Genomic DNA, 25,904 nt, shown 5'->3' with positions numbered 1-25,904 from the left:
GATAGACCGGATCCCAACCATCCACTCAGGGGGGGAAAGGGGTTGGATTTCCCATCTGGTGCTGGCTTGCGCCGTTCTCGGATGCTCAAGGGACGCGGGGCATGGTGCAGCTGTCGGCCGTATCAGTGATGGGTCCAGAGGTGAGATAAGTAGTAGGTAAGTGTTGGCTTTGCTATCAGCAAACACCATATTTGCTCTTCTGCCTCCTCAAATCCTTCCAAAGCTCCATCGTCTACATACTCTGAGAGATTGGGGTATTTATTTGTTCTTGAGGGTGACTGTGACAAGTTCAACCTTCGCCGTCCTTTCCCTCCGTGTTATCGGTCTTATCACCAAGACCCCCCCCCCCCCCGGCCACTACCCCTCCAACGACGTCAACACACCACCACCACCACCAGAAGAGAAACAGTCAACTTGATCAACTCGAAGTTTGGTACAATGTCCGGTCGTCTAGCTGGTAAAAACGCCATTGTCACCGGCGCCGCCGGGTAGGCTTCTAAATCCCCCCACCCTACCGTTATCCCCAAGGCTAACGTCGCCTAGTGGCATCGGCCTCGAAACAACCATCCTCTTCGCCCGCGAAGGCGCCAACGTCCTCATGGCCGACATATCCGAAGAAGTCCTCTCCCGCGCCCAAGCAAAAGTCAAACAGCTCGTCCCCGCCGCCGGCAAGATCGAAACCACCATCTGCGACGTCTCCAAGGAGTCTGCCGTCCAAGCCGCCGTCGAGTCCCTCGACGCCTGGGGCGGCGTCGACGTCATGTTCAACAATGCTGGCATCATGCACGCCCGCGACGACGACGCGGTCAACACCCCCGAGGACATCTGGGATCTGACGCAAAACATCAACGTCAAGGGCGTCTGGTTTGGTTGCAAGCACGCCGTCCTTTCGTTGCGGAGACACAACAAGACCAAGGGGTCGATCATCAACACTGCGTCTGTTGTTGCGCTTGTCGGGTCGGCTACACCGCAGTTGGCTTACACCGCTAGCAAGGGTGCTGTGTTGGCCATGACGAGGGAGCTGGCGATTGTGCATGCCAGGGAGGGGTATCGATTCAACAGCTTGTGCCCTGCGCCGTTGAACACCCCTTTGCTGCAGGATTGGTTGGGCGATGACAAGGCCAAAAGACACAGGAGAGAGGTGCACTTCCCTACTGGCAGATTCGGGGAGGCCATTGAGCAGGCGCAGGCGGTTCTGTTCTTGGCCAGCGATGACAGCAGCTTTGTCAACGGCCATGACTTTGTGGTGGATGGTGGTATGACCAAGGCGTATGTCACCCCCGAGGGCCCGGCTGCCCCGGCGCCCGTGAACAACGCCTCCAAGGACAGCTTGTAAGATTCTGCAGGCTTTGATGATACATGATAGATGATCTGATGTACCAATACAATGTGATGACTTGATTTTGTGTTTAGTTGGTATCATGTTGAGATTGAAGTCGAAAGATGCCATAGCCAAAAACGCCCTCCTTATGCAATATGCTTGCAAATGCCTCCTGTACATACACGGTCCTCCAACCTCTTCACCCCTTTTATTAACAGTCACCTATCCTACTCAAACTGCCCCTCCGTATTCCCCTCACCCATACTCTTACTCCCTGAGCTGCCACTCTGAATATGGCCCAACACAGCATCAACGTAGCTAGCACCGCTCCATTTTTGGTGTGTCAAAACATCAACACCCAACTCCTTCTCCCTTCTCTGAACAAGCTCCACATAAGCAGCCATGCCATCCTCCTTGAACTTCTTGGCCAGCTCATTGCTGATTGTCGCGGTGCTGTGCAGACCAGCCAAGCTGACAAGCTGAAGGACAAACCCCTCCTTGGCAATATCCCAGATGAAGCTTCTGAGCGTCTCTGGGGTAAACCCATGCGCCATCCAGTTGAACGAGGGGCTGAGGTTATACACCAGCCCCTTGCCAGGGTAGACCGACCTGACAGCCTGACCAAGATCCTTAGCCACCTGCACATTCGGGTCACCAGTCTCAACCCAGAGAAGGTCGGCATAGGGACCAAAAGCCAACGCACGCTTGGTAGCAGCGTTCATGCCGTTGCGGAAGTGGTAGAAGCCCTCACGGGTGCGGGGGACATCCCAGTCCCAGTACACAGGGGCATCAGGGGTAATAGACGAGGCAAGCTTGCGGCGCTCAGAAATGCCCATGTCCCTGTCAGCCTTGACGGCAGACTGGTACCCTGCAATTTTCTCCTGGGGCACACCATGCTTCTCAAAGTGGGCAACGGCAGCGTCGTCAAAGGTGACCAGCTTGGTGGACTTGACCCACTGGGCCTCAAAGGCGTCAATCTCTGAACCAGAGGCACCCTTTGCTTCCATCGAAGCCAGCGTTTCGGCAAGAGACCCAACAGAGGGGTCCGCAACACCGAGGATGAACTCGTGATCACGGACGTCAATAGATGACGAAATAAGCTTGCCGCTCTCCGAGTCGGTACGGGCGATCACCAAGTTTTCAGTTCCCATGACATCCCACTGGAACCGGGCAGCCTTGAGGCGGTTGATGTGCTCGCTCGTTGGGACGAGAACCTTGCCAGCCAAATGCCCGCACTTCTTACCGCCGTGCATCTGGTCCTCAAAGTGCACCGCCGCCGCGCCGTTCTCAGCAAATAGCTTGGCCAGCTTCATGACGGCGGTCAAACCACCGTGACCGGTATCGCCATCGGCAATGATGGGGCGGAGGTAGTCGGTGTAAGGGGTCTTTGCGCGCTCCTCGGGGCTCATCTTGGAGCGCAGGAACCAGTGCTTGCGGTCGTGCATGCTTTGCGCCTTGAACAGGCGCTGGACCTGGTTGGGAACCGTGTTGTAAGGGTAGTCGCCAAAGTCAGGGGAAACCTCGTTGGTGGTCGTCAAGAGCGAGGAGCAGGCCCAGCCAGAGATGTAGAGGACCTCCTGATGCGGCGCTTGTTGTGTCATCTGGATAGGGTCGATGGCGCCCAGTGTGTGGATGGGTTTGCCAGCAGCTTCGCGCTCACGGACGAGGTTCCATAGCTTGCGCGCCATGACGGAGCTGGGGTAGTTTTGCTGGAGGGAGCCGCGCTTGCTCACGACATCGGCGGCTGTCCAGTCGCGCTTGATGCCCTCAAAACGGGAAGAAGCCCACCAGGCTTCAACCTCCTTGACTTGAGCTTCGAACAAGGCATCTTCGGCCGCTCCGGCCTTTTGCGCCTCGGGCAAGAGCTGGTAGGCCTCAAAAGCTGACGTCGTGGTCAGTGGTGGGTTTGCTGGTGGGAGAGAAGACATTCTGGTGACCGCAGTTGTAGATAGGGAGCGAACGGCGTGCGCCCTAGCTGATCCGGAAGACAAGGCGGAGGTTAGCCGTGCAGTCAGGGTCCGCCGGGGGACGCTGGGGAGAATGGTGCGCAGCATCGGAGGTGTGGTAAGCCAAGAAACAAAGGTAGGTGTGTTGAGTTTCTCCGGGTATCCAAAGCCAGGCCAGCTAAGACATACAAAAGGAAGATGCCGTGTTAAAAAGATATGGCTTGGACACACAGTCTGCTCTGCGATGCTGCCGATGTCGGGGTCGAGTACGGTCGAGCTAGCTGACCAGCTACGGGCCAACTGCTGAGTAAAGGTGGAAACGGATCGGCCGGCGTTATTTCTTTGTGGAATTCGGGAGCGATGGCGTGCAGGTGCTACCGGGTATGGCTATGGTTAAAGAGCAGGAGCTTCAAGTTGTCCGGGTCACGGTTCGGCGTGATGGAGGTTCTGGTCGACGGCGACATTTCAGTGGTGTGGAGCGTTGCCGAGGGATTTAGCGAGCTTCTGATTGGTCAATCGCTCAACCGGCATTACCCTGCACCGTTTGTCCGGGGCTGCAACGCCCAGAGTGCGGGGCAGAGAGAGCGGCTTCCCTCGGTTGAAGCGCTGTGAAAGTGACATGGCGGGGTTTTAGCGTTGGCGCCAGAATAGGAAGCTGGTGCACATGTAAAAGAAGCGGCGGACGTTGATCGTGTCCAAACCACTGGAAAATGATTTTGAGGCTGTCTTGTAGAAGTTTGGAACTTGAGACGTTTTTTTTGCGCTGCCATAGCATCTGTGATATCTCTACTGCACACCACCCCCACGGCCCCCATTACATCACCAAGAAATCCGGGGAAGCTCCAGCCTTCAAGGGTGCTCCAAAAGAAAGCGGCAAGGATACACCAAGTACCCCGCATTCACGGTCGAGCGCGCCCCGGCCACTTCCCTGCAAGGGCAAACCTCTCCACATCCCTCGGCTGGCATGGGATAAAGGACCAGAGGAGGTCAGCTTCTCTCATATGAGGCTCTGAGGAACTCGGAATTAAGAAACATTTTCAGATCATCTACACTCGACTTTGGATACCATCAGACATGGCTTTGAACTTCCGAAAGGCTCCCCGCGCATTGGGCGCTCTGCGTGTAAGTCAAATGCTGCTCCCCCATGAACTGCACAGCACGCAGCACGCAGCTGTTCGTCTCATCTCTCCAGACTTCATGTTTGCTGACATTTCTGCAGCCTCTTGCTGCCACGCCAGTTAGATATGCCCCAATTACACGACGAACATACTCTACCGCCGAACCCGACCTCAAGACAACGCTCAAGGAGGTGATCCCTGCCAAGCGCGAGCTGTTCAAGAAGGTCAAGGCCCACGGCTCCAAGGTCATTGGCGAGGTCAAGGTTGAGAACACAATTGGTGGTATGCGCGGCCTCAAGGCCATGGTATGGGAGGGTTCCGTGCTCGATGCCAACGAGGGTATTCGCTTCCACGGCCGCACCATCAAGGACTGCCAAAAGGAGCTGCCCAAGGGCAAGACCGGCACCGAGATGCTTCCCGAGGCCATGTTCTGGCTTTTGCTTACTGGCAAAGTGCCCTCTGTCAACCAGACCCGCCAGTTCTCGCGTGAGCTCGCCGAGCAAGGCCAGCTCCCAGACTTTGTCACCAAGCTGCTTGACAACTTCCCCAAGGACCTCCACCCAATGACCCAATTTGCCATTGCTGTTTCCGCCTTGAACTACACATCCAAGTTTGCCAAGGCGTACGAGGAGGGCCTCAACAAGGCCGATTACTGGGAGCCTACCTTTGACGACTGCATCTCTCTTCTCGCCAAATTGCCCACTATCGCGGCCAAGATCTACCAAAACTCCTACAAGGGTGGCGGTGCTCTTCCCGCCGAGATCGACCTCGAGCAAGATTGGTCCTACAACTTCGCCGCCATGCTCGGCAAGGGCGGCAAGGAGAACGAGAACTTCCAAGACCTCCTCCGTCTCTACCTCGCCCTCCACGGTGACCACGAAGGCGGTAACGTTTCGGCCCATACCACCCACCTGGTTGGTAGCGCACTGAGCGACCCCTTTCTTAGCTACAGCGCCGGTCTCCAGGGTCTCGCCGGCCCCCTCCACGGCCTCGCCGCCCAGGAAGTCCTCCGCTGGATCATCCAGATGAAGGAGGCCATCCCCGCTAACTACACCGAAGACGACATCCACGACTACCTCTGGTCCACCCTCAACAGCGGCCGTGTCGTGCCTGGTTACGGCCACGCCGTGCTCCGTAAGCCGGACCCACGCTTCGAGGCCCTGATGGACTACGCTGCTGCCCGCCCCGAGATCGCCGCCGACCCAGTCTTCCAGCTTGTGGAGAAGAACAGCCGCATTGCGCCTGAGGTGCTGAAGAAGCATGGAAAGACCAAGAACCCCTACCCCAATGTGGACTCTAGCTCTGGTGTGCTGTTCCACCACTACGGCTTCCACGAGACGCTGTACTATACCGCCACTTTTGGCGTCAGCAGAGGATTGGGCCCGTTGGCGCAGCTGATCTGGGATCGGGCGTTGGGTCTGCCCATTGAGAGGCCTAAGAGCATCAATTTGGAGGGGTTGTTGAAGCAAGTTGAGGGGCAGTAGATGGAGAACAGGTATGAGGATATGATGTGATGATGCAGAGGAGAACGGGATCTGTAATTTTTGTGAAAAGATATTAGTGCTTGTAGCATGCTTGTAGCGTTTGGCTTGTGATGGGGAGGGAAGTAAAGCGTTTGAGCAGGCATGGTGTTGTTGGGATTAGTGTACACTTTTTGTGTTTGTGTGTTATGAGAAGGAGTGTAGAATTTGCTTGGAGAATAGACTATTTCATGTTGTTGGTTTCAGTGTTGTGATGTGGTCTGGTGTGACGTCTTCATTCCGAGTCATGATGTTGGCCGCCTTCTACTTGGTGAGCGCCCGGAAGATTCGATCGGCTTGGATGGGGCGAACCATTTGAGGTTTGCTGTTTCTCGTTGAGAAAGCATTGTAGGCCTCGACTATTGGTGAGTGATGATGACTGTAGAAGATAGGTAGACAGGGCTCAACACCATCCCGGCGTCAACCACCAAGGTCCGGGAGGCGGCCCATCACCAGAACAGACGCCCTCGATTTCCTTTCTCCCTTGGATAAACATTTACACGGACACCCCACCTGTGTCACTCACCTCTTCCACGTTCACCTCCAATGGCAGGCAAGCCGGACGGGACGGAGAAAGGCGTGGTCGATCATCCCCCCCACAGGGTGACATTCCCCTCCTTCTCTCTTACTATCCCGGGACCACCGCCGTATTGGTACTTTGTGTGAGATGCGGCCCGTGGTAGTTGGCGCGGTAGTGCTGGACCTCGGCGGCCGTGATGCCTATCTCCTCCGCTCCGGCCCAGCCACCAAAACAACCTGTCAACACAACAACGAGGACCCTTCATCAGACCATATTTTGAACTGCGCCTCCTCTCGCAACTCAGGCTGATACCTCGACGGTTCACTCGGTGGTTGCTGGCATCAAAAATTCTTCTCATATGTCTATTGTTTACTATACACAAAGCTACATCTCGATGCTACCCTGAGCTAAAGATAGCGGCATCTGGCACAGGAAAGTTGGGGTCGACATCTGGAATCCAGACAGAGATCAATATCTGTATTGCTTGATCAAGGCAGCAGTCGTAGCCAGTCATCTTCCGTTTCTTCTTTCGGCCAGAAAGGGAGCTGGTCAATTGCATCGGGGGTGTTAATGAGACGTCGTCCAGAGTCCAGTACCTGCACATCGGGGGTCAGACTGATGAGAACCTCGATATTACCTGCAGCATGTCCTGCACCATAGATATCCCCAGTTACGAGCAGAATCCAGGTTCCCTCGTGGTACCTGGCACGAACCCTCATATACACTATTACTATTCCTGTACTCGCTTGACAGTACAACAGGGAGATGGGGAGCAGCAAAGTGACCTTGATATAAAAGCCCAATCTACACGCTATTGCAAAGTGACAGTCAGCAATGTGGATACGATTTTATACTGGGGTCCTTTGAGCACATTCATAAAAGACAAGCTCGTGTGTCTTGCATGGTTGGCGGCCATGATCAGGTTGGGTTTTGCCCAAATAGAGTGTTCAAAAAACTGCTGGTGCACGGTAACCTCGCAGGGCCGAATGAAACCGACTCGTGCAAAGGGTGGTCTACATGTGGCCATTAACCGTGGAACAGCCCAGGGGTTGCGTCAATCGGTTGGTATCCTTTCAGCCTGTCCAGCCTTGCACTGCATGGGAAGGCTGGGGGGCATCCCGGGTTCCTGGCAAGCCGCCGAACTGCGGGAATGTGGGTCGCTTTTTCTGGACCATCGCATTCAAGGTAGATTGTAGATAGGTAGCACAGAGTTATGCGGCCCCATGGTCTGTTACTGTCAGTCAACCCTTCACATTGACTCTGTATCATCCCTCTCGGGAGGAAATTGCCCGGAGGGTAAGTTGAGGATGGACCGACCCAAAGCCATCGCAGACAGAGCTCCTTGACCGGACCAAACTGCACGGTTCTATTTTCTCAACCCGTTTACTGTGAAAGCTCGACAAATGCCCTTTTGCCACCCGCTCGGGTTGCTCTTCCTGGACCACAAGCGAAGAAATAGCCGGGAACTGATATTTGACAAGTGAGGAACTTCTTGATTCGAGATGGGACGATGTGGGGAACGGGATCATGAGAATAACAGCGATGTTAGTGCAGGCGTGTAGCTAAAGCAAGAAGTCTTCGCCTTGCTGGGCCAATCGTAAAAATTCGGAGCATCTGGTTCCTCATCCTGTGTGGCGGAACAAGGGGGTAGTTTGGTACCCTAGGGGCACTCCGGCAACGCTAGTGTTGGTCCATGGCACGGTTGAACGGCATTGGCGGGTCGAGCAAATACCCTATAGTAGTGGCTGGATTGAACAACCGTATTTGGTCTGTCCTTTTGATCGATGGTGAAATGCCTCCGGGCTGTGCTTCACCGACGGCGTGTGTGTGTGTTGGCAGCCATGATGGAGCTTCGCGGTGCATGGCCAGAGGACTCCGTCTGGCGGGCAATGTGGCGGTCAGCTGACCACCGACGCAACGTCAACGTCTCTCGAGTCGCTATCCCCGATAGCAGCGAGATGCAACCACCACGCCACGACCCAGGTCCGCGATGGCCCCGTCCGGGAACAAAGGGTGGGTCCCTCAATTAAGCTTAATTAATGACCCCTGAACATGCCACAAAAATAGCAATGGCGACAAGTGTCATGTCTGTTGGGTAGCACTGGCTTCTGGTGCAAGTTTCCAGTGGTGCGCCTCGTCGTGTTACAAGATCAGCGCTGCCAGCGGAGTGGGAGATCTCAACAGGTGTGGCCCTTGCCAGTATCCCGGGTCGCGGTTCTCGGGATTTGTCCATTGTTTTGTCTTCAGATTGTCTTGCTGATCGGGGAGTGCAACAGAATTTGCTTGTTGCATCATCGTGGATCTGAGCTTCGTAGACTAGGGGTGACTTGGAGAACAACATGTCTACAACATCAAGACAGCCATGATTCCCGGTTGTCAGTGGCCAGTTTCTCGAGTGCATGTCGCAATGTGACACGGTCCTCACCGCATGTTAAGCCGATATTGCCAGCGACGGCCTGAATTGGACGTTCGCAGTGTCGAGTTTGTCGAAATCTGGAGAGTGACTTCTATAAAAAGAATTATGGTTACTGGAATATCCACAATGACATCTAGAGTAGATAGAAGCGTCAGCAAATCGAGTAACGCGAACGCATCGGACTGGGTCTTCGTGCGGCTCTGGTAAGGGTCATGTACCTTGGTGAAGCGAGCCATAAGAGCTCGACGTCCCGTCTTAATTTGTAGTTCATTTATCCTCACTTCATCCGTAAATTTGGCTGCTGCGACTGTGGTGCTAGAGGCGTGCGAGAACCTCGGAAACGAAGACCCACACTGGCCTCGAACGCCATCGACAGACAATGTTTACATCCGGATGCAAACTACTCCAAGTTCCAAACAGGGAGAAGGACTCGGAGAACCGCGAAGAAGCTGGGGTCTGGGAGACGGCTGCACAATCTGGGGACCAAATTAACAACACCAAACCGACGATGTCAAGCGGGTCTCGCTCGAACGAGAAACGTCTTTCCCGTCCGCGGCCGGGAATATGGAGTTTGTTCCTCGGATAATGTGAAGTCATCACGAGAAAGAGGGACGTTCGAGCCCGAGAGACGAGTATAAGTATCGAGCCCTTCCTCGACGATATCGACCTCTTTTCCTCATCAACTCATCAGCCTTCAAGCCTTCAGCATCCTCCAGCCTTCAGATCTTCCGATCACCGCCCGCACCATCATCATCTTCGGTTTCCAACCAGCTTTTTCAGCAACCCAATCATCAAAATGAAGGCCGTCGCTTTCCTCCTCCCCGCTCTCGCTGCCGCCAGCCCCGTTGCTCAGGTCGTCGGAAACGACGGCTGGGCCAACGCCCCCGACCCGAAGCAGATCCAGATCGACAAGGCCAGCTTCTCTGGTAACGGCTGCCCCCAGGGCTCCGTTTCCACCTCCATCTCTCCCGATAAGACTGTAAGCTAGAAGCAGGGCGGCAAGACAGAAAAGCAGGACAGCAGATGCTAACCCATCAACAGGTTGTCACCTTCGGCTTCGACCGCTTCCAGACCTACATCGGCCCCGGCTATGACCCCACTGCTAAGACCAAGAACTGCCAGCTCCATCTCTCCCTAAAGGTAGAGCCTGTGCATGCCCCCATTCCTGTGAATGTCAATGAGACAAAGGTCAAGGCTAACACGCACTCCCTACACAGTACCCCAGCGGCTTCCAGTTCGCCGTGGTCGAGTCCACCTACCACGGCTACGCTCAGCTCGAGAAGGGCGTCACCGGCACCTTTTACAGCACCTACTACTTCAGCCAGGACGCCAGCGCCACCACCACCACCCAGACCTCCATCACAGGCGGCGGCATCTGGGAGTCTGGCCAGGTCTACACCAAGGCCGACCGCATCCCCACCGCCAGTTACATCTACTCGCCCTGCGGCGCCAACGGCATCCTCAACGTCAACAACCGCATCGCCCTCACCAGCAGCAACCGCACTGCCATCGGCGAGATCACCAACGACGACGCCACTGTTGCCTTCACCCAGCAGGTCAACATCGCCTGGCGCACCTGCAAATAGATGGCTTTTCCATCTACCACAGCATTGGGCCCAGGGGTTTAGGCTGGCTTGGTCTTCTTTTTTCTTCCTCCGAACACGGAAAAGGACTTTGCGGAAATGGCGGGTGTGGAAACCAAAAGGGATGCGGGCTCTGGGACCTTGGAAGGCGGCAGGACGTGGGGCCGGCATGGTTGAGTGCCTGCCACGGATACCCTGACCGAGGAGCTTGGCTCAGATCCGGAATTTCTTGTTTTCTCTTCTGTTGGCTTTTCTTGTGTGGTCTTTCTCTTTTCCTCTCTTGTCTAGCATGAGTCAATCAAGCCTTTCCGAAACAATTCCGGATGCCCCATCGTGATTGCTGTGAATCTCTTTGCAAAAAGCTACCCATTGTTGCAGTGTGTGGCAAGTGACAGAGTGTCGGGTCCAGCCGGTGCATTTTTCCAAGCCGTATCCGAAAATAAGACTCTTCCCCCCGGGTGGTAGGCAATACCACTTCGGGGGCCACGAGCAAAATGGGTGGTTCCACAGCCAACAGCTTGAGCTAGAGTGTTGAGCAAGTCGGCTTGATCATCTGTAAGTCGCTTTCCCATCTGATTGAGTCGTCTAATACCATGGTAATGCATGCTGCTTGTTGGTGCTGGTGCTGGTGCTGGGTATCCTGTCGGACCCGGATTTGCTGTTCTCACGGTGGTCGTCGCATTCTGCCGGTGTGGCAAATGTCTCCGATCGGGACCAACAAACTAAAAATAGCCTCGACCAAAAGCGAAATGCTGTACAATAACCATGGCTTCTGAGGATAGGTACCAGTTAAGGAACGTGGGAGGCAGAGACGAGGAGGCCATTATCCGGTATATTGCTGACTCTTGTCCCATCACAGGTCGTCGTATCGGGTGCCGCAGAAAGACTCGACTCGCTCAGGCGACCGGCCGAAGACTCCGTTCAAACTGCTCAACGAGGCACAACGCATTCCCCGTCGATACTGGGTCAATATGTCCCGAGATACATGGCGCGATGATGACAGTCGAAGGGCCGCCACGTCGCGAGGGGTGGTGATTGCCTCGCTGGCTGGGCACAGCATCTGCCAGAGCTTGCGAGCTGTACCGGGGCGACTTGCCAGCTTCAACAAAAGTTCGGCTCTATAGCGATGGCCGTATCAACCGAAGTTCGTCAGCGAAAAATGTCGTTGGTCAGCGATCGAGCGATTGAGCAGGAGGATGTGGAAGCGTGTCTTGGTCTGCTGATCTACCATTGGCTGGAGGCATCATCAACACAGCATCCGGTTCAGCACAAACTTCGGATAAATCAGGGTTCGAGGCTGGTTCAGTAAAGTGTTGGTTCGGAGCAACTGTGGCCGGGCAGTGGGCATCTGTCGGTAATAAGGTGAGCAAGCTGACGATGGGACGCGATCCAGAGACACGACGTTAGTAGCGGGGACCCAAGATAATGCCAACAAAAAGAAACCCGTCATTACAGACAAGCCACAGACATCAAAGGATGGGTCCAAGAGAACCTAGAGGGTAGGCGACGAGCAAGATCGCGTCTTTCTTGTTCAAATAAAGTTACCTGCCATGATCCAAATGGGGAAGGTGGTGCGCGCTATCGTCACTCGGCGCCTGGTCCATGCGTTCGACAACTGGGAAGCAACCTCAAAAGGCCAGCTCTGGAAGGTGTTGACATCTCACCACGGCATCAGGAAGGTGACTTGTGGAATACCAATATCGGCGAGTCTGTATCAAGCCTTGAGGATTGTTTGGTCAAAGCTTTCTGTTGTGCTTAACGCCATCTCGTCCGCCTCCGCCAACTGCGCCATGAGAGGGGTTAGGGTTGTTGGTTCCTGACTTTCCACATGTCGATCACCTCCCACTGCGATCAGCAACCCCCACTTTGCAGTTGACAATTTCCCGATGGTAAGGCGAGCATGTGTAAATCGATCAAGATCCATCAGCAACATCAACTTTGTGACTGAAGAGCACCAACAACGACAAATTTCTTCGGCTTGCATATGAGGTCACACTTACGAACGACAATCCACAAACAATATGATAGACAATCTGCCGCTCGTCCTGGATTAGTCCAATCTGGGAAACCGAGGAGGGGCCAAGCCCCCGGTCCAAGAGACATCAATGTGAGATGTGATCGATCATTTAGAGCTGGGGCGTGGAGACGGCGGTCAAGATGCATTTCCCATGACCATATACCATATCCGATTACCGCCGCTGATGCTCTCCTGCTAGGTATCGGGCTAATGCCATCTCCACCGCCCACCTAACGGCTAGCTTCACCCAGACTAAACTGGCCTCTTGGAGACTTTGTTGCAGCTATCACTTGGCCATGGTGTGGGAGAGGGTGTCACATTTGCTCACTGACAAGGAATTGGGCATCACCCAGCCCTGTTGTCATCTCAAAGCTTGTCAACTGTGCGCCACCCAAGACATGACGGGAGTGAGGGTGGCTCGGGAAAACGGGCTAGCGTGCTATCGAACATGGATCTCGCCGTCTTCAGCATGTAAGTCAACAATTGACCAAGGGGCCAGTTGAGCCTTTGAATTGCAGGTGGGTAATTGAGCCTTGGGCAATTGAGCTTTTGGGTCTGGGAATAGTGGTATCGCAGGTTGTTTGAACGTGGTGATGATGGGCTGGGTTGAGATACTGCTGCATGACTTGGCACGAAATGGGGATTGGTTTTGCCCAGAAAATGGCCTTTTTCAATGCAGACCTATGTTTGTACAATGTTCCCAGGTCACAAATGTTATTTTTCGTGACTTTTCAGAGCTTCAACCAGGGCGATAACAAGGGATAAAGAGCCACTTACGAAAGTGTCATACCAGGTCACTTTTCTATCAATTTCCATAAGAGTGTACCTAGCCTTGCATTTCCGCCATCTTCGACGCTTAGGCTAATATCTTCTGTTAAGTGACGACACCTAGCCTTGGCCTAGCCTCGGCTACCCTCGCAGAATACTGACCAATTTCCCAGCCTTCAAGCCTGATTTTATTGGGAGTACTTATCCCGGTGCCTCTTTTGTTGGGTGGCTCTGGCAGGTACCAGACTACCGTTTATCATCCTGGAGGGTTGTACCTAGGGCGTACAGTGGTATTTGTTTGCCTTTGTCTCAAAACTAGTCTAGCTCTAATAAAAGCCTAGCAAAGTATGCCCGACTAGCTATATATAGAAAAGGCTCTACTATATTAATACTATAAAGTGTCACAGACCAACCAGATAGCAAAACCGAGTGGGAACTGCAGCAGGCCGTTTCCACTCGGTTTTGCTATCTGGCTAGTCTGTGACAGATTAGGGTTATAATAGTAAATACGTATATATAAAGTTAGAGCGATTATAAATACGCTTATTTATATATGGAGTGAGTTAAAATTCTGCTTAACGTTATGTATATATAGATTGTAATACTATTATACATATCGCTCTACTTCTTCTTCTATTTGATTTACAGTTATCATATCTATAAAGGTCCTAATTTCAACTATATTTTACCTATAATTTCATATTTATATACTTTTGCGGTTGCAATGCGAGGTTTGTAGCTGGATTGACAATGCTAAAGCCACTTTTTGTGAGGTGAAAGAGGTTCTGGGACAGCGGCAAACGAATACCACCGTAAAGGCAGTTAGATCCGTGTTCGATAGCACGCTAGCCCGTTTTTCCGAGGCCACCTTCACGGGAGTGACGGGATAAGACCCATCTTCGGACAATGTTGCCTCTTTCGGTGGGACTTCTCTTTCTATTTCGGGTATTTTCATGGGGGTAACTTTCCATGTCATCCATGCAACTCACCAGAATGAGAATGGTCAACTACAAAGAAGCGTTGGAACTGGGAATGATCACCTTGGTGCAATCCCAAGAGAGTATGGCGTCGGTGAAACACTGCTACACTGATTTTGGTCGTGCTGGGGGGTGAAGCCCACTGTCCATCGCGTACAAGAACAAACATCGAGTCCATCCCGAAGGGTGCTGTGACTCTATGCTTTCTCGGTTCAAACTCAAGTCGCTCGCTCACCAACACGTTCCAACGCAAATCAGACCATGTGTGACTTTATTCAGCGAAGGCACTTTTGTGGCCACTTCCGCTTTATCGCTTCGAAATGGTCCCGCGATTACACAGCCACCCACATCCGATGAATCCAAATATCTTATACTTTGAGAGGTACCCGAGCCATCCATTCCAACCTAAGCTGTTGCAAGCCACCACGTTCTCTAACCAACTCCCAACGATAGTGTGGATGCCTTGTGCGGGGACTGCAAGCTGAAAGAGGCGCCGTCCTGCGATTGGGAAAGCACGATCAAACGAAAACAAAACTGCAACCTTTCCTCTCTTTAATTGGCGTTTGAGTGGGCATCTGGGGCTGGTGTTGGGCGCTTGCAACTTGGATATGCTATTCTGACATCAAGGCAACAAGAGCGTCGGGCTTGGTAGGGGAAAAAGGGGGATCGGAACGGAAAATATTCGTCTATCATGCTGGGCACGGGAGAAGGCTACCAGGCCGATTTATCCTGTTTTGGGTATGTTTTCAAGGGATAGAATGCTTTTGGTGAACCTATAAGGACTTGGGATGTTCAAAGGCAGAGACAAATACAAAGATCATGTAATTCAGTAGCTCTTCTCGGAGACTATTGCCAAAACTGACATACTCAAAGTTTCTGCCCCGGTTGTTGTCGTCCGGATCGGTGTGTAACCTGGGGTGCAGCTGCTACATCGCAGTGGTGTTCAAGTCCATATTCCGTCACGGTCTTTGCACAATCAGGCCCGGTGTGACGATCCGGCACGGATTCGGCATATTTCACAGTTTCTGGGATCCGGTTGCTCGAACCGTCCTGATAGGTGGCAGTCGAGCAGCGGAAGACCTGTTCGTCTTTGGGCACGGCCCGCGGTCGTCAGTCTTCAACCCGAGTCGGTCCCGCATGTGCCGAAAAACGGGACAATCTGCTGCATCGAATCCTCGGATCGTGACCTTGGTTGGAGAAGCTGCCGCCGTCCCGAGGGCTTGTTTGTTCCTCCCGAAAATACTACCTAACTACTTTGACTGGCCGCGCCTGAAGTCAGTTGACCATTTGAATAAGATAGCCAGTATTACTGGAGCATCAGGTAGATTCCCAACATTATATACACTGTACTGGGCGCTAATAATGCATTGCCGCCGCAAATAGTGTCGGATGTTGACCGCTTTCATGAAAGACTTTTTATTCCGTTTTGATCCGTACGTTATGGATCGACGGTAATATTGGACAAAAAGAGATCACCTGAATGGCTCACCCGGCACACAATCTTTTTGCCGAGAGAGGCAGCTAGCCAAGGTGGTGTTGGGCCTTCCGGAATCAAACTTCCCCCTGACAGTTGCTTCCAGGCGTTCTACAGCAGCCTCGACCCAGTCATCTTGCAGATGCTTTTTTGGCTGGGACGGACGCGGAAAGAGTTCACTTTGATCCGAGGTTTGGGCATCTAACCCCCTAAGGATAAGTTGGCGAGTGATATATTAAGGGCATCACGGTGTCGGGTGTAATCCGGGCTTTGTCGTGTTTGTGACACACGAGACTACTACACTGTACCTTTCAGGGTTATTTACATAGCATGGGTTGAGAAAACCGCAGACAGAAATATGTCAGACTCCTCCTCCACTTTTCACCACCACCAGGCATCATGGCTTCCCTCCTTCTCTGAGCTCACTGAGAGCATAGCGCACTCCGCTGGCGACGGGGCCCCTCCCACACACCACCCTTCCACTCCTCGGCGGCCGGATCCCGTTCCGGTCACCACACTCCCCCGAAGCTCACGAATCTCCTCGTTACGCGAGTCCATATTACTCTTCCACTTTCACCGCCGGGCCCTGGTCACCCTTGAGATTGGACCCACTCAGCGCCAGCCGCGACCCATTCCAGCATGCCGACTCACCGCGGAAACCATCGTCTGCCTCCATAGCACCCACTGCCGATTACAGCACCATCCATGTCAACACCGGCAGTGACCACGAGAGCACCGAGGGAATGGTGGAGATTCCTGCCAAGCTGAACTACACCGAAGCACTTGAAGCAGTATGTTCTGTGTACCTAGGGTAAACAGCCCATGCATCTAGACTCACTAACCATCACAGATCGCCAACTCAGCTTTTGCCCTCTACGACTTTGCAAGACGCTGTACAGCCGACTGCCGCCCTGGCAATGATGACTCAACTCTGCTCGTCAAGCTCCCATCTAAGAGAGTGGTCAACTTCATGGTAAACAACAGCGACGTGATCAAGAAGAGGATGGACGACATCAAGTTGGCGAGAAAGTGGGTGGAGGAGAGGACATCTGGCTCACACTCCAAGAGCCGTTTGTCCCATCACAACTCAGAGGAGACAGTACAGAAACCTGGGAGGGGTAGGCGGAGGATAAGAGAAATTGGGATTAATGCTCATGGGAAGGTTAGTGAGGTAGAGAGATATAACTTGATAATGGCTGACAATAAGAACAGAAAACAATACCAACACGAAATGCGGCGGGTAAATGCTATAACTGTGACTGTACTGAGAGTACTGAGTGGAGGAAGGGATCAGAAGGGGCGAGGACGTTGTGTAATAGGTGTGGATTGCAGTACTCCAAGAGGAATATGCTGATCAAGCAGCGGTCATGACATTGGCACAAGGCCGAGGTGGTGACGAAGGTTCATGGTGCAAGACTGTACGAGGGTAAGAGACTCAGAGCATCTTTAGTCATTTGGTCAGGGGTTCGATTCAGGGGCTCAGGGGCTGTGTCTTTGCAGAGGCGATCTGCACTTTCCTTTGATCAGTCACACATCCTGATGATGAGGTTCACAATTCTTTTCTTCATCGTCAACAACAACCAAATTCCATTGCGGTGGTAATGTCTAAGACTCCTCCCTTGGTGCAGCGTCGCTCAAGGGTTTTGGTGCCTCTTTTAACTTGGGATGATGTCACTGAATTCCTCAACTCGGGCGACTAATGCTCAGGCACGCAGCTTTCTCACCATTGATGTCTTCACCGACAGGAAAATTTTCAACGACAAATTCCCAAGCAGTTGGAATGATAGACATGTACTGTTTTATTTTGAATGATCTGAGTCAACTTCACAATCGGGAGACTCAGGAGGTTGACCTTTCCATTGTTGTGATGTTTTATCCCAAGAATCTGGCTCGGAATCGATCAATTCCGAGTTGCGGTGAAATACCACTAATCTTCCTGGTCAGCTCATGGTAGGAATCAGTAAGGTGGCCTCGGAGGAATGTTACCGCCCCGTTGGCGAATGCTTGCAGGCTAAGATCTTCAGATATGTGACCCGAAAGACGGCGGACAATCCTGAATATTGACTGGACAAGAAACAGTTAAATATCACGCTCTCCCTTTTCATGTCCGCATAACCCTCTTCTGAAGCAGGCAGGCAGAAAATCAGATCTCATCCCTCAAACTCTATACTCGTTGAGTCAGCACACTCATTAACCCAGACGATCATTAGTCTAACCACCCAAAAATTCGCCAAAATGAAGGTCAGTATCCCCTCTCTCCCAATCCCTAATCATCACTAACACTCCCCAAGCTCACCACCCTCACCCTCGTCTCAACCCTCACCACTCTCTCCATCGCCACCCCCGTCCTCCACTGGCCCCGCCAAGTCAACGACACCACCCTCCCCATCACCAATGGAACTGCCCTTACTGCTCCCACCACCGAAGCCGCAGTCGATGCCGAACCCGTTGACGCCACCACCGACCTCACCATGGCCACCAACACAAACATAATGTCCAGCCTCATGGCCATCAAGCTCCTAGACGCTGTCCTCGGCGTGGCGCTCGGTGAAGTTTTGGTTCTCAATTTGGGCGCCTACGTCCAGCGGTTCAACGCAATGATGAACGCTGGGATGGGGATGGTGGGGCAGGCTGGGGTTGTTGAGGAGGAGGGGAAGGGGGTTGTTGAACCTATGAAGCCGGAGGCTGTGATGGGGGAGATTGTTGATGAGGTTGAGGCTGCTGTTGAGGATGTTGAGGTTGAGGCTGCCGAACCTGTGGTTGGGAACGAGGAAGGTGTTGAGGCTGGGGCTGAGGCTATGATGATGGGGGCTTAGGGTGGTAAAGGGGGATGAAAAAGACGGATGTTGAAAGTAATGGGCGAAACGGGTGGTGTGACAGGACTTGTTTCTGGGTTGTGATTTTACCTAGGTAATTTGTCATGGGTGGAAGATTCTTGGCTGCTACGTCTTCTGGCGATGGACATTTTCTCAGTTCCATTGGTAGTCTTATTTTGTGGACGGGCAACTCTTGCTAGGCGTTTCATTGAGATAGATTTCTGAGAATCTACGAATATCATAACCGTACCTACCTACATGAGTTCCTGATTGGAGAGGACTTCGTGTTCGGGTTCATCCTGTTACCACCTACCAATCTTCCCCACCATGCTGCCTAAAATATGGAGTCCTCGGACTTCAGGGTGGTCTTTAAATCAATTCCTTGCCCTGCTTTCCTTTGACACTTGAAGAGTAATTCTCCCCAACATCTCCAATATGGTCGACACCATGGCCTCATCTTCTCCGTTGACAATGGAGTCCATCAAATCCTCGCTCAGCGAGCAAGACCTCTCCAAAGCCCAAGAAGTCGTCACCCTTTTACTCGACATTTACAAAACCCTTGTCCACATACAATACATTCCCGCCTCTGATCTCCGCCCCGGTCCCCACGACCTGACGGCCATGCTCCCGCTATACCAGGACCTCCAGCTTGACCCTCGCATCATTTACCTCTATACCCTCCTTCCCTATATCGACAACCACGACCGAGCCGCCTTCTACAAGGGAGGCATACTGATTGACTACCGCAACCAGCATCACGTCGAGGAGGCACGTGACCCCTTCTTCCACACGAATGATAGGCGCGCGATGATGCGCCCATGGATGACCCCCCTGTCCTTGTGTTGCGGCCTCCAGGTCGTGCTCATATACGACGCAAAGCGGCACGTTGTTGGGGTCTTTGAACAATGTTTCCTGGAAAGCCGGGATCCCGCTTTGGTTGATAAAGCAGCGAACAGCTTGCCATGGGCGGAGGATTTACGCCGGGCTTGCGAGGAAGACAGTCACCCCAGGTTGGGGTGTGGAGAAAAAGGAGGGAATGTCTACGACAACATGCCCGCACGCGACGCGGCAGACGTTTTGCGGGACATCAAGAAACAATATGAGTTGCTGGAAGACGCTCCGTGGCGGCATGAGTGCGGTGAGGGTGGGGGTCCATGGCCGGAGGGGGTTGAGGCGCTGTTTCACAAGCATGGCTGGCCGGGGTCCGACTTTGACGTGGAAGGCTTTCACGTTGATCGTATCCGAATGAACGCAGTGGAAGGTACGAAGCGTTATGCGTCAGAGGCCTTGAAGAAGATGGAACGGGAGAAGAACGGGTTGCAGCGTTTGAACCAAGAGATGCTGGAGTGTGAGCAGACCCTTGCTTTAGCGGACACGCTTGACAAGGAATGGATGACGAGGTTTGAGGTCTGGAAGTTAGAGAGCACAATTGAGCTTAAGAAGAAGCTCTTGGAAGGGGCTGAGAAACTGGTAGCCAGGTTATATCCTCAAGGGAGCAACCCTGGTGATAGGCCAGAAGATGTGATTGTGTGGGAGCTCAGGCATCTAATGAATGCATTTAAACAGGCTGGAGGATCATTGGAGAGAATACAGACGGAGAGAATTATTAAAGACGACGAACGGCATCTGGAGCGATTACGGCAAGCGGTGCAGGCCTGTCTAAGGGATGCGGACAGACTGTGTCCCGAGAGAGAGGAGCTGCCCAGGGATGACAACGACATCAAAGTCGTTGCTTACGCATTCAACCGAGAGTGGCAGGTTGGGAATCTTACAGCGAGGAAGGTCAAGCTCCAGGGCTTCCTCGCAACCATCCCTTCAACTTGTAAGGAAGGGCGGGAGGTGGTTCAAAAAGAAATTGATAATTGTCAACGAGACATCGACAACCGCAACAAGTTCTGGGATGAAGCTGATGCTAGACAGGCGGAGGCGAGGAAGAGAAATGAAGCGACAGCGGCGGCTGTTTGATAGCGAGCACATAAGGTCTTGTACACGTAGCCTTTTGTGCATTACTTGTTCATTATTTCCAAAAAAGCAACATAAAGTGGGGTTTCTTCTCTCCTGCATTGGGAGGATCGACGGATCTACCTGTTAGTTGGGGTGGAGGTGGCTGTGGAACGCCCACCCAAGCTTTGAGGTCTTGCCTGGCCTGGTACATGTAGGCCCCATCACCTTGCAGAGATTAGACCTCGGTTCTTACAGATCAGTGGCTTGATGAAAGCGCTCATCTGTGACATATCTTTCAAAATGTCAATTGATTTGGTCTGGATAGATAGCCCATGGTATCTTTTCTTTTTCATCAAGTCTGAGAAACTTCCAGGTTGTCTTTAACGCCATCTGGTGTCCCCGATGAACCGTTAGGTTAAGATGTGTTACAAACCCCAGATGACCGCTAGTATGTTTGCTTAATTAATTAGCAGACCATTTGGAAGGCCTAGATCTCTATTGGCTGCTCACTCTTGATTGTCTGCGGCAGTTGTCGGACGAGGGCCGACTTGGGGGCCGGTGACCTTGAGGCGCCTTGGAGCAATCAGACCGCAGACTCCAAACAATCAAATCGTAGTGAAGGGTAAAATACAAGAACTCAGTACGGCACAGTAAGGGTTGCGTCAAGAACACAAAATGCAAATGGCCCCCGCGATGTAGGTGAATCAGTGGAATGTTTTAGTTTTCCTCTCTGTTGGATTCAAACACCCAACCTTGGTCCTAGACGTTCACCATGGCTCCCCAGAACCCGGATCAAAGTTCCCAACACATCGATACCAGTTTTGTCCCTGAGCTTTGTCGATCAGAGTGTTGTTTGTTGCCCATATGCTTGAAATATAGTCTTGGTGAGTGACGCTGACAAGTGCACAGACAGAGCATACGAAGAGACTCAGAAGTATCGAAAGACGCCTGAACTATGCAGAACGGACTCTGTATTCACCAAAGACTTTGCTGCTTGCAGGACATGCATTTTGCACCAGGGCAAGGAAGGTGATGACTGGACTAATGCCAACAAGTTTTATCTGCAGCCAGCATTTGGAGAATACGTTGAGTACTGCGACAGTATTCCCATTCAGAGTGCGCCAAGGACGTCCTCAAACTCGACAAGATCCATCATAACAACCACCACAAGCATTAAAAGCTCGACGACTACCCAGATCATCACCACAGTCCTGGTAACAGAACCACCTGTAGCGACGAGTTCATTCACTTCGACATCAACTACGGAGATCGCCGTGACCTCCAAGCTTGCAGTAGAAACAAACACACTTGTTATACGAGTCAGCTCCGTGGTGAGAAGTAGGATCACAATCCCACTTCACACGGGCCAAAAAGATACTAATGCCTTCACCAGGCCCAGTCTCCTCGCCCGCCTCAGCTGGACCGACCACACCCCCCACACCAACTCCACTACCTGGTCCACCCTCTCTCTCTCTAACAACAACAGTTACCATCATCGTCATCCCAATTTTCTCGGCCATTCTTCTGGTGGCAGGGCTTATATATCTCTATTTTCACTTGCGCAAGCGGCGGGAGCAAAAGAAGGCAACCCTATCCGCCTTCAAAGAGGGAGACACGCTATCCAAGACTTCGACTTGGGAAAAGGGAGAGATGAGTGCCCGGATATCGACGTTGCCACAGCAGGAGATGGAAGACTGGAGAGGTGTGAAAGATTTGGGGCCGCATGAATTGCCAGTGGGGGCATCTGCACAGGAGATTATGGATGTAAAAGATGGCGATGGGTTTGATGAGGGATCCTCAGAAGAGGGCAAAACGGTGGCTGATTCGCCCACTCTTTCAGGGAGTGAGATGATGGGCAGTGAGACCACAGCTGATTCTCCTATTCTCGAGTCGAGTGAAGTTGCGGGCACGAGTTCTTCACCGGTGAGTCGTGGAAGTATTGGGTCAGACAGATGATGGGTTAAAGAGAAAGCAGTCTCCGGCAGTGAATTTTTCGTATTTATCTAGGTATCCAATCTAACTCAAGTTGTCTAATCTACTAAATGTCCATATCAACATCTTTGCCGCTTCCGCTGTCTACCACCTCCAAGACGTTTTGCACAAACGAAATAACATCATCCATCCCATCTGGCGCCTTGAACCAGTGTCCTCCAGTCCCATACTCCTTCCACTCCAATCTCTCTGCCCCAAAATTCAGCAGCACCTCCCTCAAGTTCCTCCCACTCTCAATCCTAACAAGCGGATCGTCGATACAATGCTCCAACAAAATCGGCGTCTTCCTCAGCACTTCATTCCCCTGTGGCGTCCCAGGCAGTCCCAGCACAGCTCTCATCTGCTCCAGCGTCTTCTTCGACCCAGAAAACGGGCATCGGCAGCAAAATCCCAACAAGGCACCGATCGGCTTCTCGAGGTTGAACAATGTGTGAATCAACGTCGCACCCCCCATACTGATCCCCGCTATCAAAATCCTGTCGTATCGACCTCCAAGCATCTCGGCTTCTTCGTCGATCATTGCCCTGATGCCACTGACCGATTCTCTCAGCCCCTCAGCTTGGAGCTCTTCATTGTCGGAAAAGTCGTTGGTGTTCCAGACGTCAAACCACTGGTTCCATTCAAGTCTTTCGCCCTTTGCGGCGGCTGCTGCGACGGGGCGGAGGGGTGCTTGAGGGAAGACCAGGCGGAAGGTGGGGAAGGCAGTTCGGAGCGTCAGGGCGGTGGAGGACTCCCATGCCGAGAGGGCGGTGAGAAAGGAAGGGACTTTGTCACCGCGCCCGTGGAGGAAGATCAGGGTGTGGGTGTGTGGGTGTTGGTAAGTGTGGGTTTGGAGCGGGGGGAAGTTGATTGCGGGGCTTGATGAGGGCATTGTCTTGTTTGGAGAACGATTTCTGTATGCAGAGAAGAAGAGAGAGCTCAAATGTTGTCTCTTTATGTGTGACTAGGAATGGTTGGTTGCCTCTTATGCTTGCCTACGCGCCAAATGCACACACACGATTGGTCGGAAATGGCAAGCCCCTCTTTGGTGAGCGGCGAAGCTATTCGCAAGACCTCATTCAAACACTGTGCTTGGTGCATGATGCATTCCTGTACCAATCGAGAGTTTTCCCTGTCCAATTATCATTTAAGCAGAGACGTATATACACGCTTGTCGTTCAGACGATGTCCCCCCGCCAGTCTCATCTCTATCCCCTCAACCTTCCTAAACGCGATTCCCAATTCCCTCCATTTTCTTCGCCGCAAACTAATATCCAACCTGCCAAAGATACCACCAATATTGTTCTTGGACGCCGAAAGAGAAACACGTCTCTCTGATTCGAGTGAGGTTGGACAAGACTACCTCCCGTCGCGGTAGTGACTGTCGGAGGCGATGATGGCGCCGCTGATGTCCAGGCCCGTCGTCGATAGGGAAGCGGTGGTAAGGATGCCAGGCTAAAAGTTTTGGTCAGCACTTTCTTGTTGCAGACATGGGTAGCCGGGGGAGCACAGGAACGCACCTTCATTTTTCCTGTCGATCATGGCGAACGCTGTGTGATGGTTGATCGAAGCGCCAGAGCAGAGTATAAGTTCATCCCGAAACTGACGCGAAAACTTCTCAGCTCTTGCAATTTCCGTCGCGTCAGATGGGTCCGCGGTCAGACCCTCTCGGCGAAGTAGAAACAAGCTCCAGTGTTCGGGTTGTGATTGTGATGATCATCTTCAGCTGACTGAGACATCACAGCACAAACTTGCAGTTCTGCAAAAGAAAGTTACTCCGGACTGACTCTGGCAATCACCGTAGTCCGTAGTCCGTGGTCACGATGCTGGAAGACTGAAGATCTTACGGCAACACTGTGTCTACCTACCTCGCTGGCTTGATTCTCAAAGATGAGGGATAAAAGCAGCTTGTTCTCCCCTCCTCGCAGCAGCCCAATCAGACACACCACTCACCAGCTTTCTCCCCATCATTTGAGTTCATCTCCAGCAACACCTCCGTTTGGCACATAACACATCAAAACCACCCGTTACACCCAAAGACACTGACACGAAGACCGTCAACATGAAGGTAATACCCCCTTCAACCACTCTCAAGGAACCAGCTACCTAACCATTATCAGTTCGCTTTTGTATCCACCATCGCCCTCTTTGGCACAACCATTGCTGCTCCTGCCTCCCCCAGAGCGGCAACAGCCAGCCATTTGAAATCCGAACGCCAGGTGACCACCCAGGCCGTCGATCCATGCATTGCTCTGTGCCTCATTGACCCCGTGGGCTGTGTGTTCAGTGGGGAGTGCGAAGATCTCAACATCGACCCCAACTCCTCCGTCGTGACCACATCCGTGGGGGGTGTCAACATCAAGCGCCAGGAGCAGGACGACGACTGTGAATTAACCGACTTTTTGTGTCTTTTGTTGGGAAAAAAGGCTAGAAGGTCAGCCCCGGTCCGACGCCAGGTTGAGTGTAATGCCATCGAGGACACAATCCTGCGCGGTGCCTGTATCGCTTCACTGACCTTGGTGGAGGCTTGAGCTTGGCACTGCGATCCCCAACGCGGTTTTTACGCGGTTGGGTATAGGAGGACTTCAGAGAGATGGTGCGTCTAATATCCCATCACTGCTATGCGAATATCGGGCAGTGGAGGTTGGTTGAGTGAAGGTGATAATTCAAAACGGTGGTCGTTGGGTCATGGATGGACTTAATTACAGGGTTAGGGAGAAAAATGAAGGATAAGACTCAGAGTTGTACTTGTATTTGCTTATCTTTCTCTTGACATGGGACTTTGACGTCTCTTTTCTTTTGTTGGAACATATCGAAGCAGATATCTCAACCATCTTGAGCTCATCCCTTTGAAAACATGTCCCAAGACTTAGTGCACCCCAGGTACTTCTGTTTATACAAGCTCGAGTGGGGTATGTGGCTGATGAAACGTGAGTGATCATCGACGAAGATTATCGTCGATAGACCCAACAACAGAGACTCGGCATTGTAACGCGGTGTCGTGAGATAAAACTATCCAGACCATAAAGGTGTAACCAGCCATCTTACTCAGAAATCTTCCAGCCAGCTAATGAGTGGTTGTATTATATTGCAAAGCGACCCCCTAAACCCCTAAATGTCGCCACTCCACCAGACCATCAGGTGCTGCCGGATATGTGGTGGTGATTTGCTCCCAATAGACATCTCAAATCTCCAAATACGGCGCGGTTAGTTTAGTGGTTAGAATCCTCGCTTCCCATCTCATGTGGACAAGCGAGGGACCCGGGTTCGAATCCCGGATCGCGCAATTGCGCCGTTAGTTTTTTGTCAACCTACCTTCTACAGTAGGTATACTACCTACTCTCTTCACAGATTGTTTGCTCCTTTTTGGTGTGTTTGTTTGTGCTTGATCATGCCTGTGTATTATATACACTATCTCCAGTTCAAACCACTCTGCAGCACTGAAGGCTCCTGTAAATTGGCAATAAAGATCGCCAGAAGGTTGGACGGCTACCGAATTCCGCTTGCTGATCC

The 25,904-nt window shown here is 52.4% G+C and overlaps 10 protein-coding genes across 10 annotated transcripts, besides 1 other annotated feature; 8 read left to right on the top strand and 2 right to left on the bottom strand.

Annotated features, from left to right (window-relative positions):
* Positions 1 to 438: 438 nt before the first annotated feature.
* On the top strand, positions 439 to 1,336 carry PODANS_6_10020 (uncharacterized protein; the record flags this gene model as incomplete). The annotated part of the gene is made up of 2 exons (XM_003437373.1): positions 439 to 488; positions 544 to 1,336. 2 exons carry the CDS (start codon positions 439 to 441, stop codon positions 1,334 to 1,336), a joined length of 843 nt encoding a protein of 280 aa, XP_003437421.1.
* Positions 1,337 to 1,548: 212 nt separating this feature from the next.
* On the bottom strand, positions 1,549 to 3,375 carry PODANS_6_10010 (uncharacterized protein; the record flags this gene model as incomplete). Its single annotated transcript, XM_003437372.1, has 1 exon — positions 1,549 to 3,375. One exon carries the CDS (start codon positions 3,373 to 3,375, stop codon positions 1,549 to 1,551), a length of 1,827 nt encoding a protein of 608 aa, XP_003437420.1.
* Positions 3,376 to 4,341: 966 nt separating this feature from the next.
* Positions 4,342 to 5,869, top strand: PODANS_6_10000 (uncharacterized protein; the record flags this gene model as incomplete). The annotated part of the gene is made up of 2 exons (XM_003437371.1): positions 4,342 to 4,389; positions 4,487 to 5,869. 2 exons carry the CDS (start codon positions 4,342 to 4,344, stop codon positions 5,867 to 5,869), a joined length of 1,431 nt encoding a protein of 476 aa, XP_003437419.1.
* Positions 5,870 to 9,637: 3,768 nt separating this feature from the next.
* PODANS_6_9990 (uncharacterized protein) lies at positions 9,638 to 10,427 on the top strand (the record flags this gene model as incomplete). Its single annotated transcript, XM_003437370.1, has 3 exons — positions 9,638 to 9,820; positions 9,883 to 9,981; positions 10,059 to 10,427. 3 exons carry the CDS (start codon positions 9,638 to 9,640, stop codon positions 10,425 to 10,427), a joined length of 651 nt encoding a protein of 216 aa, XP_003437418.1.
* Positions 10,428 to 14,447: 4,020 nt separating this feature from the next.
* On the top strand, positions 14,448 to 14,543 carry PODANS_6_9980 (uncharacterized protein; the record flags this gene model as incomplete). Its single annotated transcript, XM_003437369.1, has 1 exon — positions 14,448 to 14,543. The coding sequence occupies one exon, from the start codon at positions 14,448 to 14,450 to the stop codon at positions 14,541 to 14,543; it is 96 nt and encodes a 31-aa protein (XP_003437417.1).
* A 2,323-nt stretch (positions 14,544 to 16,866) lies between these two features.
* Positions 16,867 to 17,031, top strand: PODANS_6_9970 (uncharacterized protein; the record flags this gene model as incomplete). Its single annotated transcript, XM_003437368.1, has 1 exon — positions 16,867 to 17,031. A coding segment is annotated over one exon (165 nt), but the record flags the coding sequence as incomplete, so codon positions are not given.
* Positions 17,032 to 17,895: 864 nt separating this feature from the next.
* Positions 17,896 to 18,476, top strand: PODANS_6_9965 (uncharacterized protein; the record flags this gene model as incomplete). Its single annotated transcript, XM_003437367.1, has 2 exons — positions 17,896 to 17,901; positions 17,952 to 18,476. The coding sequence occupies 2 exons, from the start codon at positions 17,896 to 17,898 to the stop codon at positions 18,474 to 18,476; spliced, it is 531 nt and encodes a 176-aa protein (XP_003437415.1).
* A 435-nt stretch (positions 18,477 to 18,911) lies between these two features.
* On the top strand, positions 18,912 to 20,441 carry PODANS_6_9960 (uncharacterized protein; the record flags this gene model as incomplete). Its single annotated transcript, XM_003437366.1, has 1 exon — positions 18,912 to 20,441. The coding sequence occupies one exon, from the start codon at positions 18,912 to 18,914 to the stop codon at positions 20,439 to 20,441; it is 1,530 nt and encodes a 509-aa protein (XP_003437414.1).
* A 2,017-nt stretch (positions 20,442 to 22,458) lies between these two features.
* On the bottom strand, positions 22,459 to 23,283 carry PODANS_6_9950 (uncharacterized protein; the record flags this gene model as incomplete). The annotated part of the gene is made up of 1 exon (XM_003437365.1): positions 22,459 to 23,283. One exon carries the CDS (start codon positions 23,281 to 23,283, stop codon positions 22,459 to 22,461), a length of 825 nt encoding a protein of 274 aa, XP_003437413.1.
* Positions 23,284 to 24,453: 1,170 nt separating this feature from the next.
* Positions 24,454 to 24,922, top strand: PODANS_6_9940 (uncharacterized protein; the record flags this gene model as incomplete). Its single annotated transcript, XM_003437364.1, has 2 exons — positions 24,454 to 24,459; positions 24,512 to 24,922. The coding sequence occupies 2 exons, from the start codon at positions 24,454 to 24,456 to the stop codon at positions 24,920 to 24,922; spliced, it is 417 nt and encodes a 138-aa protein (XP_003437412.1).
* A 670-nt stretch (positions 24,923 to 25,592) lies between these two features.
* Positions 25,593 to 25,677, top strand: a tRNA (tRNA-Gly).
* The last annotated feature ends 227 nt before the right edge of the window (positions 25,678 to 25,904 follow it).

The sequence above is a fragment of the Podospora anserina genome, chromosome 6 (genome assembly GCF_000226545.1).
Source record: "Podospora anserina S mat+ genomic DNA chromosome 6, supercontig 4".
Classification (NCBI taxonomy): Eukaryota; Fungi; Ascomycota; class Sordariomycetes; order Sordariales; family Podosporaceae; genus Podospora; species Podospora anserina.
Note: the sequence above shows the minus strand (reverse complement) of the source record. Positions and strands in the feature narration are given on the sequence as shown.